The 13,479-nt window shown below is 36.0% G+C and overlaps 1 protein-coding gene across 13 annotated transcripts in view; it reads right to left on the reverse strand.

Annotated features, from left to right (window-relative positions):
- PSD3 (pleckstrin and Sec7 domain containing 3) overlaps positions 1-13,479 on the reverse strand; it is a 746,112-nt gene that overhangs the window by 89,484 nt on the left and 643,149 nt on the right. For all 13 annotated transcript variants that reach the window (XR_005797446.1, XM_040496884.1, XM_040496672.1 and 10 more), the window contains one exon: positions 13,404-13,474. Coding sequence is in view for 12 of the 13 variants with exons in the window: in XM_040496884.1 (XP_040352818.1) it covers positions 13,404-13,474 (71 nt within the window). In the remaining variant the exon portion in view is untranslated. The remainder of the gene's footprint in view (positions 1-13,403; positions 13,475-13,479) is intronic.

The raw sequence follows: 13,479 nt of genomic DNA on the forward strand, positions 1-13,479 counted from the left end.
CAATAATTTGATTTTACAATGCTATTTATTTTAAATTCATTTAGGGGCACCTGGGTGGCGCAGTCGGTTAAGCGTCCGACTTCAGCCAGGTCAGGATCTCGCGGTCCGTGAGTTCGAGCCCCGCGTGGGACTCTGGGCTGATGGCTCAGAGCCTGGAGCCTGTTTCTGATTCTGTGTCTCCCTCTCTCTCTGCCCCTCCCCGTTCATGCTCTGTCTCTCTCTGTCCCAAAAAAATAAATAAACGTTAAAAAAAATTTTAAAAAATAAATTCATTTAAAGTATACAATAAAAAGCTTTCTTTTTTCCCCTAAGAAGCTTGTTAATTCAACATCTTGTAAAATTGAATCATAACACACTAATACAGAAATCATCTACATATGTACAAATAATTGGGATCAGTCTGAAAACTTGTACTCTCAGATAAATAAAAAATTCAACTTGGAAAGTGACCAAACCTCAACAGAAATTCGTCAACATCAATTAAAAAGATGCTTGGATGCCAGTTTTCGTTCCAATTTTAGTATATGTGCTGCCGAAGCGAGCACCCAGTTTTCAAAATATTATTACTTCATGTCTTATTAAATAGGTAAAACTGATAAACTTAATTAAAAAATTTAAAGCAAAGTTGAAATGGTCTTGATTTCCCATGAGAGAATATAGACTGGAGAACTGAGAAGAAATTCTTGTTTGAAACTATGTTGATATTAATAAAAAAGTTATTAAACTGGATCCTACATAGTCTATTAATCCTTGATTTCTAAAAAGGCATTAAAAGTGTTTTTTACCACTACCACAATTTACAGGGCAATATACCTGATGTAATGAAAAGAAAAAGAAAAAGACAAAGCTACAACAGATAAAAGACCTCAGGAATGGTACCAGGAATAAAAAATTAAGGAATTTTTAACTTTTCAATATTTGTGTAGTTCAGTTTTTCTACATTTTAGTACAGAAACTTTAACAAAATGCAGTTTTGAAGGTGTTTCCTTGTGAGTTAACAAGTAAAGAAGATCATTGTTAATTACTATTTTGTATGAATTTTGCTAAAGTTAACTGTAAAGAAACACCTGCTGACTTGCAGTTTAAGGGGAATCTATTCTCTGCATTTCCAAACCATGAAATGAATGGGCTCTGACATGTGGAGAGAATAGATATTTGTATGTTTGCAATGTGTGTTTTAGATAAATAGAATTGGGTATTTAAATTAGCATATTTGTGAATTTAATAGCATTAAGATTTACCTTCAAATGAAAAATCTCAAAATTCCAAAAAAAAAAAAAAAGTGTTTTTTATAACTTGGTGACTATCTTTTTTTCTTTTTTTCAATTCTAAGTGTTTCTGGTTAGATTTCTAAAAATCAGTTTTTTTCTTCTGCCAGGGAGCATATAAAGTGCTATATGTCTATAAATGTGTAAGTGAGGAGTAAGAGCAAATCAAAGCCCATAACTCAACTAATTATACATTTGAAACTCAGTTATTTGCAGAATTTTAAAATTGAAGAAGACTGAAGAATCTTTTCATCTAATTTTCTCAGGTAAGCAATTTTAGAATTAGAAAAATATGTACTATATTATAGTACTAAAGAGAATTAAGAGAAAATAAACAAGTTAAGGCCAAGGATTCAAAATATTTATATCACATGCTGCAATAATGTGGAGGTATGGGTCTGCAGTAGGAGAACTTTGTTAGTACTGAAACACTTTGCATTGTAACCCTCCTTAGTCTACATGGAGAAGGAGCACTTTACAGACACTAGAGGAAATGAAGTACTTGAAATGCTTTCTCATTAAGGCCTTAGACTTCCATGAAGCCCAGGAAACTTTCTAGGATGAATCTGTGACTGAACTAGGAATTTAGGATGATCTTTTTAATGATTCAACAACTGAACTGGAAGAGTTAGAGCAGATAATCATCAACAACCCTTTGAAAAAAAAAAAACAATAGGATTCCTTGACTCGATATGTGAAAAGATTTAAGAAGTCTTCAAGTTTTTAAGCAGAAAAAAATCTCAAGCACCCTTCCATACTTCTTCTATATTTCTAATACAACAATCAGTTTTTATGGGTAGAAGGTGGTTTTCTAATTTCCTATCAGTTTTAGGCCACATTAACATTCTGTGAAAGTCTGCACTTGTTATGATGTGACCACACTTATGTGTCTGTCCATCATCCACCCTATCATCACTCAGTTCAGAACCCTGTGAGATCAGGTTAGTGTCTAATTTATATGTGTCCGTTTACAACTCTCACATGATTGATGAGGGTATAATACTTAGTGAAAGGAAGAAAGGGAGAGAAGGTGAGAGGGAGGAAGACAGGGAGAGAGAAGTACTTCCTAGAGACCTGAGTAGCAAACGGGGAATGAGGTCTGAGTTCTGGACCTATCTCAACTTGAATAACTTGGAAGAAAGCACAAAGCACTGCATCATCTCTTCATGTGGGAACAAAAATGTTCTTCGGAAATAAAGTAGCTTCTATTTGCTAGGCATCTAAAGGGGAATTACGTTTTTAAACAAATCCTCAGAGCACAGCCTATATGTCTTAAACTCCACAGACCAGGTGTGTTTTCTTGCTATAATGTTTTTTTATAAATTTATATTTTTTTAAAATTGTGATTATTTCCAAAATATCTCTTATATAATGATGACATTTCTCTGCTGGACTACGTACATCATTCATCTAAATTATGACTTGTGAAAACTTGGATGTTATCATCATTCTCCCGAGGGAACACTGGGCTTCAAAGCCTCCTTAACTTTTTTCTTATGCATTTTCCTTTGTTTTAGAGAATGAGAGAAGTCCACACAGACTTTTCAAAGTGTGAAAGGGCATAGGCCAGCAGTTTCACAAAAAGAAATAAAAATGCCCTGGTCATACAGGAAAGCTTTGTGTTCTCAGGGACTAGCTGGTTCCTGGCATTATGGTATTTGGCATATCAGGCCCAGAGTGGCCACCATCATCACAGTCTGACAGGACTCAAATCATTAATGTCTTTCTTATACCTGGTTCCAGCTCACTCCTGATGCCATCTATACTTCAAACACTGCAAAAAACAAAAACAAAAACAAAAACAAAAACAAAAAAACAAGTCTTTTCTTAAATCAGATTAAAAAAAAAAAACATTATAGGCAGTTGGAAAAATCTCTTTTCCAAGTAATCCAAGGAATGAAGAGAACACAAGGACAGAGAGTTCCTATGATATGTGACAGCAAACTAAATTTTTAGATAACAAACTGACTTTTCACCCTTGAAAGACCTGGTAAAGACAAATATATACAGGTTTTAATAGTTATATTCTAGACCCTTGAGATAAAAGACATTAGAAGATTCTTAAGAGCCTGGTCTAGGGAATGCAGTAATCAAGTAATTTAGTGCCATGCACTATCCAGCAACTGACACCTATTTCTCTTAACCATTCCATCCATAACCTGACAATTTATTTTGGGTAACACAGTTTAGTTTTGCCACAACCAGACCTGTAATAGAAATTCTGTCATAAAGCTTACCAAAAAAATACTTTCAAGAAAAAGGCACAGACTAGGTGGGTCAGACACAAAGCCAATGATAGAAACCAACAGAGAACTTTTGAAGTGGTAACAAAGCCTTCTCTAAGCATTTAGATAGCAGATGACTCACTCTCAGTTAACAAATGGACGTGAAGTTAATAGCTGAATATCAACAATGATGGATCATAAAGACCAATAAGAATTTAATCATTTTATCATCAATTCACAACAATTTAAAAATTTTGAAGTAAATATAAACTGTGTTACATTAAAGTGGTAATATTAGACTCCTCTGTAATGGACATTTTATATTCCAATAATAATAATAATTAATAGATTATACAATTTCTTAGGCATAAGTTGTCTGGGCTCAGGGATACTGTAAGCATGAGAACCAAACAAGGGTAGGATTATTCTTACTCAGTTGGAAGCCAGACAAAACAAGTCTATCATAAATGCCCTATTTTGGGGTGTCTGGGTGGCTCAGTAGGTTAAGCACCTGACTCTTGATTTCAGCTCAGGTCATGATCTCATAGTTCATGAGTTTGAGCCCCACGTCAGGCTCTGAACTGACATTGTGGAGCCTGTTTGTATTCTTTCCCTGCCTTTCTCTGACCCTCCCCCATTTGCTCTCTCTCTCTCCCTCTCTCCCTCTCTCAAAAGAAATAAATAAGCTTAAAATTTTTTTAAATAAAATAAATGCCTTATTTTGGTATACTTTAGAGAGTTCTACAAACTGGAGTCAATTATTCACCAAACTTAATTCCATTTACTCTATTTTTTCCAACTATTCACTGGGCTTATTTCATGTCACTGGCCACTCATTGCACTGGACTGGTCTCATCTATCTACATTGTAAACTTAAGCTTTTTTAGAGGTTAGACACCATGTTTATTTCTTACATAGCTCCCAATATGATATTTGATAAATGGTTCTGACATTACTATTGTGATACTCTGTGGATTTGCTTTTTGTTAGAGGCAAATGTGACTAGGTAACATTAAGCACGGGGGCCAGAAAGGGAAATGAGGTGGTCATGAAGGCTGTATGTAACCCAGAGAAGCAAAGCAAGAACTCTGAATAATGCCAGAAACTGTCTAGGGGAAAAGAAGAAAACAAAAGACTTATCTTACTTTAGAGAGAAATCAGGAACAGGAAAGAAAAGAAAGATTCAGTAGAAATGAGTTAGAAACTGGGGATATTTTATTGGCAAAAGTCACAGAAAAGGAGTATCGGAAAAGGGGGAGTGGAAGGAATATCTAAGTGGAAACTACAAGTCAACTCTCTTCAAAGTAGTTGTCTATATACTCTTCTGCCTATATGTCTTTAACTCTCAGTTGAGTTTGGCTACCATACCTATCACTCTACTGAAACTGCTTCATCAGTAATTTCCCTGTTAGTGAATTCAAAGGACACTTTCCAATTCCTAGCTTACTTAACCTTCTTACAACACAGAACACTCTTACCATCTCTTGGCATCTGTAGCATCTTATCTGTCTCTCTATTTTGTTCTCAGCTATCTCTGGTCACATGGTACAGGTTCCTCAGGCTCTTTCACCATCATTATTCTGAGAGAACATATAATCTTTGTTCCACTCATTCTATCCTTCATCTTCATCTCACTCTACTCTGAGTGACATCACCTATTCCAATGGCTGAAATCATTAACTTTTTTTTGATGGCTCTACAGATCTGTATTTCCAGGCTCCCTCCTCAGTTCCAGATCTGAATATCCATAGTTGTTTGTTGGACACATCTATTTATTATTCCAAAGACACTTTATATTCAACACCACAAACTGAATTCTCTAGTTAGAGCATGTTTCTCCCTTTCTGTTATTCCTATTACAGTTCAAGCTAATCTGGTCTTTATGTCTCTGATTGAATGTGACTCCAGTCCAGAGACTGATCTTTCTAAAATATACATCTGATCCTGTCACATCCCATTCACACCTTTTGATGGTGTCACACTGCCCTATGATAAAATCTGAACTTTGAAACATAATCTTCAAGGCTCTTCCTAATCTGCCTTGGATACCCCTTTATACTCCACTGAACCTGTAGCTCCTCAAATGTGTTGTGGTGTCTCACATCTGAGCATCTGCACACGTTTTTCCCTGTCACTTAGTTCATGAATTTTTCCACAAGCTTCTTTTCTCTTCCTGAGGCTCTTTTAAGTGTTTCCATACAATACTTTCTATAGCATATAGCAAATTGCATTCAGATAGTTTCGTGGATTTTTTGGTTTGTTTTGTTTTGATCTCTTCAGACAGAGTGTAAGTTTCTTTAGGGACTATATCTTGCTCACAATCATATCTCCAGTGTATATAGCATTTTGAAATATTGGCATAGTTCTAACCTAATAGATGTATTTATTATTGATTTTCTTCCTATTATGGACCTCTATCAGAATGCTACTTTCTTAGCCAAAATTCAGCTGATAAAGGATGCTTGGGTCACTTTTATTTAAAAAAAATTTTTTTAATGTTTTATTTAATTTTGACAGAGAGAGAGAGAGAAAGAGTATGAGAGAGAGAGAGAGAGAGAGAGAGAGAGAGAGAAAGAGAGAAAGAGAGAGAGAGAGAATCTGAAGCAGGCTCCAGGATCTGAGCTGCAAGCACAGAGCCCCATGTGGGGCTCAAACTCATGAACTGCAAGATCATGACCTGAGCCGAAGTCAGTCACTTAACAGAATGAGCCCAAGCGCCACCATCTGGGAATTGTGAAGTGGATGGAATGTTGACATTTTCATGATTTTCATGTTTTACGAAAACAATAAGGAAGAATAATTGAAAATGGGTTCATGTTAGAAAATCTCAAGACATTAGTTAATCTAATTATGGAAGATGATGATAGTCCCATATTTCAATAAAACAGCAGCTGTAGTCAGGAGAGCACAGTAAGAGAAGGTAATCATTATTAGTTCTTACCAAAGAAGGAGGTTAAAGGGAAAGAATATAAGCTATTGCACACTTGCTATGTATTAGCCAAAAGTAAGCTGAATCTGGTTGAGTATGTACAAGTTAGGGAAAACCTCTACAAAACTGCTTGGTTTAAATGTCTAGTAATTTAAAAAGTCACACAATAGGGCTTTAGTGTTTATCCAATAATATTTAATGGAAAGAATACTAGTGTAGCTACTACCACCTTCATGATTCTAACAAAGCCACCTCTGAGTCTCAGCTTCTTAATTTAAAAAATGGGGGGGGGGGGCGGGTAGGTGCCTGGGTGGTTCAGTCGGTTCAGAGTCCGACTGTTGATTTTGGCTCAGGTCATGATCAGTTTGTGAGATCAAGCCCCACACTGGGTTCGATGCTGTCAGCATGGAACCTGCTTGGGATATTCTCTCTCTCTGCCCCTCCCCCACTCATGTGCTCACTCTCTCTCTCAAAAATAAATAAACATTAAAAAAATTTTTTAAATGGGAACAATATCTTCCTATGAGGTTGTAAAGCTCAGATATAAAAGTATACTAAAAATTATATTAACAAACCAGTCATTTCTGGCTGAATGATCACTGAAGTAAGTTGGCTTAGTAAGTTTGCCAACCCATTTCCTACCTCTGTGATGTGTGATGCTCAGATCTATAAATGACTATCCTCTTATATATTAAATAAAAAGCAGTGTTCTGTAAGGATATACGTGTATTTTTTAAATACAGGAATAGTCATGCAAGAGAGAGGGTTATAAACAAACAGGTAGGGTTATAAACTTCAATTTCTTATAGGAATCCCTGAAAACCTTTGGGATAAGCCTCTTTGGCCAGGATGGAAGCAGGGAAGGAGGCTGAGTGAATAGAGACTGAGAGGATTCAGAGTTCTTTCCCAGTATAATTTAAGCTATGCCTCTAATGACTTATTTATTTATTTATTTATTTATTTTATTTATTTATTTACTGGTTTTTCTCACTATTCTTCACTCTTTAAAAAAAATTGTTTTTAATGTTTATTTATTTTGGAGAAAGAGACAGAGGGCAGAGTGCCAGTGGGGGAGGGGCAGAGAAAGAGAGACACACAGAATCTGAAGCAGGCTCCAGGCTCCCAGCTGCACAGAGCCTGATGTGGGGTCCAAACCTGTGAACCGCGAGATCATGACCTGAACCGAAGTTGGACACTCAACCGAGTGAGCCACCCAGGAGCCCCTACTATTCTTCACTATTAATGAAGAAATACTAACTGAACTTTCTGTATAGGTAAAAATCATTATGCTATTTCATAGTTTGGAAGTCTTGATGAAAGGCTTAAACATAAATGATGAGCATTTGATAATGAAATGAGCCCCTAAATAGATTATTTAGATTGGGAGAGAGGTTTTTGTGTATGTGTGTGGTGTGTATATGTTTATAATAAAGGAAAATTGGGCTTTAAAGGTGTGAGTTGCCAGCCATTATGATTTCTTTAGAAGACTTACTTGACTCATTTAATCAAGGGAGTAGAGGCCTGTGTCCTTCTGTCTTAGGCAATACTATCTCTCCCCTCTACCTCTTTAGGAGCCAAGATATTGGAAGTCATGATGTGGTGGGGAGCAGTGATGGAGCATCTGCCCACCTGAGAAAAATGGAAGGGGCTCAGTATGGAAGAGTTACTGGAAGTCTTTGGACAGGAATCTTTGATACTGAGAAATTTATATGGGGTGAAAAGGAATGAAAAAAAAGTATGGTTGGCAATCTAATTTTGGAGATATAATACAAACTGATGCTAAAGATTCAAAGTTCATAAAGTTATTCCCTTGTCAATATTTAGCCCATTTTCTTCAATATCTGGATGAGTCCAACTCAATGCAATCTGAGGAAGGGGCAACAAGACAGGAAAAGCTGGTAACTTGGAAATGGCATCTCTCTGCATCGACTCTATGAAATGTTGAATGCAAGAGTATTTCTCTCTCTTCCCAAGTTCACTCTGAGGTGGAGTGGGTGGAAATCCTGTGGCTCTGTATTCAATGAAATGGACTTACCAAAGACAGCCATGCCTTTTACAGAGATTTTAGAGAAAATGAAAAAGTAAGCCAAAGAATAGGATTTCTGCCCAGGCAACAGCTGTGCTATGTAAAATTTAATTTCAAAGGGTTGTTTCTTGCGAAGACAAAGCTAGCTGAAAGGACTGATGCGGGCTCAGCATGAACACACATGCTGCTTTGGCAAAGGCCAAAGCAGTTGACTTATAAATTACAAGCTGTACTGGCTCCATAGGGAAATAAAGACAATACAAGATATCTGACCATGTAAGAGCGTAGATAATCTAATAACAACAGTCTTCATTTCTCTTGTTTTGTCCCTCAAAGTAATGTGTAAATTTTAGAAGATGCTGCAAATTCTTTGTAATCTTTGTGTTTCACACACAACTCTTTCTGCAAAGGTAATTTGCCCACAAAGAGAACTCCGTGCTAAGATGAAGCATGCCATGCTCTAATATTCCTTACATAATCTATTACAAAAGGAAGAAAGCAAAAGAGTTTGTGTCAGATATGGTCCTTCCGAATGAAGACATCTGAAAAAAAGCTCAAATAAATAATAGAACACAAGAGAATTATAAAAGTGTTCCTTACAAAGTTGCTCTGGTAATATACAAAATGTTGGTATAGGATATAATATAGTGAACTCCAAGTCCTTTTAAATAGTCATCTGGGTAGACTCCTAAGGAAGGGTGGTTTTTAAATTAAATAATTCATTCAATTTAATAATATAGAGCATTTTATTTGTTTGAAATATTAAATAAAAATAAATCAAATATATTTCTACCCAGTAGTGATATCTCCATTCCAAAGCCATTTTATTATCTCAGTGGTACACGTGTGGGTACCATCATACAAGGGATGCTATCTGATTTGGTATTGTAGATGTTATATCAAGGGGAAGGATCCTTTCCCAGAGAAATACACACATGGAAAGGCAGCTATGGAAGAGTATAAAATATATAAGGGCATGTGTTTGTACCTTAAAAACAGAAAGTTCAAAATGAACGAGAACTTTCTCTTCAAATATCCAAATATCAACAATTAATGTGGGGAGGAGAGGTTATGATGAAACAGTATTGAAATGAACACCTGTTGGGAATGAATGTTGGTTCAGCCTCTTCAGAAGTAATTTAGAATTATGCCTCAATAATTTTAAGCAGTTCCTATCCTGACCCTGTGACCCATGACACTACTAGGAATCTATCTTCAGGAAACAAACAGGTATGTGCACACGTATGTGTATAAACAGATAGGCACACATATGTGTACAAACAGATAGGCACACATATGTGTACAAACACACAGACACACACAGATACACACACACACACACACACACACACACACACACCATTATTCATAAATAAAAATCGGCTGAAAATACACTTCTAAAAAAAATTTCACTTAGGAATGCTATGATAATAACTGAAGTAAAAAGAAAAGATACCAAAACCATATCATAGCCCAAAATCAGATTAAAAAAAAAGCAGATATCAGCAAGATGGCAAAATAAAAAGTCTCAGTTCTTGTTCCCCCACAAAAACACAATTTAACCATGATACATGCATCAAAATGCCTTTGTAAAAATGTTAGAATGCAGTTAAGAGGTTGCGGTACTCTAGGACAGCAAAAAGCCAAGAAGAACCACATTAAAATGGGAAAGAAGAACAATTTCATTTTACCTGCATCAGTCCTTCCCTGAAACTACCATAGGTCAGCACTGCAAGAAAATACCCTGACCCCACGGGGTGCCTGGGTGGCTCAGTGGGTTAAGCGTCCAACTCTTGGTTTCGGCTTAGGTCATGATCTCAAGGTTTTGTGAGTTCGAGTCTACATCGGGCTCTGCACAGAGCCTGCTTGGGATTCTCCCTCTCCCTTTCTCTCTGCCCTTCCCCTGCTCATTCTGTCTCTCTCTCAAAAATAAATAAATAAACATAAAAAAATTTAAATATGTAAAAAAAAAAAATACCCTGGCTCTTGACTTCTCTGTCAGGATAAAGTGAAAAGTGGAGAATACCTCTGATGTTCTGGCTTTCTGGAAGGCTGCTGAAGGAATGGTTTCTGATTTGCCTCACTCAGAATTATGAGTGAATCAGCATAGATTGGATACCTGAAGGCTGCTGAAACTAAAGGAAAGTGGTGGGTAGCTTGCTGCAGCCAGCATGGCTTAGTAAAATTGGGAGAAAGGTGCACAATCTAAGTCTTCTCTCTCAGGAGGGAGATACAGAGGGCTGCCTAAGGGAATTGGTATCTATCTTGCCTGACTTCGGGCACTGATAGGGACTGGCATGCTCTGGATGCCTAGCTGCCACTCACTAGAAGAGAGTTGAGTGACTTGCTTCTGTAGAACCAGCACTTGCAGTGCTATAAATAGACACCAGAGAGCAAAAATTACAAGCCTTTGAAAAGAAGAATGCAAGACTATCTACCTGAGAAACTGTATACAGAGGCACAGAGAAGCTGTATCCCCCCCAAAAAGTTTCAGAGGCCCCCCAGAATCGTAGCCAAGCAGATTGGTAAGGAGTCTGTAAGACTCTCCTTACAAGAAAGCAAGTCTGTAAAGACTGAGAGGTGACTTTAGATGTGCAGATCCCAATATAAAGTTATCAGATGAAGAAACAAATAGATATGGCTTGACCAAAAAATCAAAATAAACCTCCAGAAATCAAACCTAAATAATGAGAGGTATATAATTACCTGATAAAAAATTCAAATTAGCCCTCATAAAGATGCTTGATGTGCTCAAGAAAATGATACATGCACAAAATGAGAATATCAACAAAGAGAAAACATGAAACAGAACTAAACAGAAATTTAGGAGCTAAATAATAGAATAACTGAACTAAAAACCTCACTAGAAGGGTTAAACAACAGACTTGAGCAAGGAGAAGAAAGGATAAGTAATTTAGCAATTTGAAATTATTCAAAGAAATACAAAGGAAAAAATGTTTAAACATCTGAATCTTGATCTCAGCTCAGGTCTTGATTTCAGGGTGTTGAGTTCAAGCCCCACATTGGGCTTAAAAAAATTGGGCAAATGATTGAATAAATATTTGTCCAAAGACAACACTGGTATACAGAATGATGCTCAACATCACTAATCAAGAAAATGTAAATCAAAACCACAATGATATATCATCTTACACCTGTTACAATGGTATTATTAAAAACAAAATAAAACAAAACAAAAAACAGAGAATAAATAATGTTGACATCCATGTGGAGAAATTCGAACTCCTGTGCACTATAGGTGGTAATTTAAAATAATTCAGCCACTATGGAAAATGGTATAGAGGTTTTTCAGAAAATAAACAGTAGAACTACCATATGATCCAGTGATCCCACTTATGCATTATCCTTATCACTGGGAATTGAAATCCAGATATCAAAGAGAGATCTGCATTTCCATGTTTACTGCAGCATTATTTACAATGACCAAGAGGCAGAAACAACATAAATGTGTATGGATGAATGAATAAAGAAAATTAAGTAGAAAACAAAATATTATTTAGCCATAAAAAAGAAGGAAATTCTGTCAGGGGTTACAACATGGATGAACCTCGATCACATTAAGTGAAATCAGCCAGTCAGAGAAGGACAGATACTATTTATCTCCACTTATATGAAATAGCTCAAAGTTACAGAAAGAAACAGAAAGTAGAATGGTTGTTGCCAATAGTTGGGGAGTGGGGAGGGTTTGTGGGAGAATTGCTATTCACCAGGTATTATCATGCAAGATGTAAAATTTCTAGAGATCTACTGTTCATCATTATGTTGATAATTAATACTATCTATTGTGCCTCTATAAAAGAAATTAATTAAGGGTAGACCTAATGTTATGTTTTTACCACAATTAAAAAAATAAAACTTTTGGGGTGCCTGGGTGGATCAGTTGGTTAAGCATACGACTTCAGCTCAGGTCCTGATCTTGTATTTTATAAGTTCAAGCCCTGTGTCAGGCTTTGTGCTGATAGCTAGGAGCCTGGATTCTGCATCTCCTCGTATCTTTCTGCTTTTCTTCTGCTTACACTCTGTCTCTCTCAAGAGTGAAAAAACATTAAAAAAAATAAAAATAAATAAAACTTTTCCTATCAGTCACCATGAGGACAGTATTGTTACTGCCTTGCCTCTTAATAGCCCAAATTCCAAGCTTCCCTTCACAGTTGGAGCTAGAATCCTGTTGGGTCCTGGGAAGTGATGGACCTCATTCCAGTTAACACACAAATTTCCCATATTTACACATGGAGAGCTAGGGAGGTGGAAACTCCAGAGATTACCCTTCAAAGGTCAGAACATATAAAATTGATCCCAAACAGATTTCCAGATTCTGGGATTAGAAGAAAGGATCCTGACAGGAAATGGTTTGGTTAAAAACTTACACAGATAACTTGGATTATATTTGCACTGTAAGTACCAATACTTCAGGATATGAATGAAAATTGTTTCTAGATTTAAGTGAGATCTAAATGAGATAAATAACTAAATGAAGATATACTGTTGCATAGCAATAATGAAGGATATATATGAGGATATAAGTATAGTATAAATAAGTATAAAAACCATTGGAACAAGTGCTATCACAGGTCTGTACCCGAATAGACCACATAGAGTCTTGATTTATCAACCCATATTCACAATTTATAATTGAACACAAAATATTTTTACATATATTTAATATATTATAAAATACATATAGAACATATATACCATAAAATACCTTATGCATAAGTTACTTCATGTAAGATACATAATTACACATATATATAATTTTTAAAGTAATTTTGTAACCAGAAACAAAAAAAAATCTAAAAAAAGAATTTAGATATCAATTAAATAATCTTTTGGGTGTTTGATGTAGCCTCTTTGTATGAAATGAATATTTTGGAGGTACTTTGTTAAATCATTTCATAAAATTTTGCGGCCTTCATTTTTTAATTTATGTTTACCTTTTGCAAGTAAAGGACTGTTCCTTTTAGTACAGCATAAAATGTTTTCCATCCTCGCTTCCCTCTTGGAGCTAGA

The sequence above is a fragment of the Herpailurus yagouaroundi genome, unplaced genomic scaffold (assembly GCF_014898765.1).
Source record: "Herpailurus yagouaroundi ecotype Mexico unplaced genomic scaffold, PumYag 28, whole genome shotgun sequence".
NCBI lineage: Eukaryota > Metazoa > Chordata > Mammalia > Carnivora > Felidae > Herpailurus > Herpailurus yagouaroundi.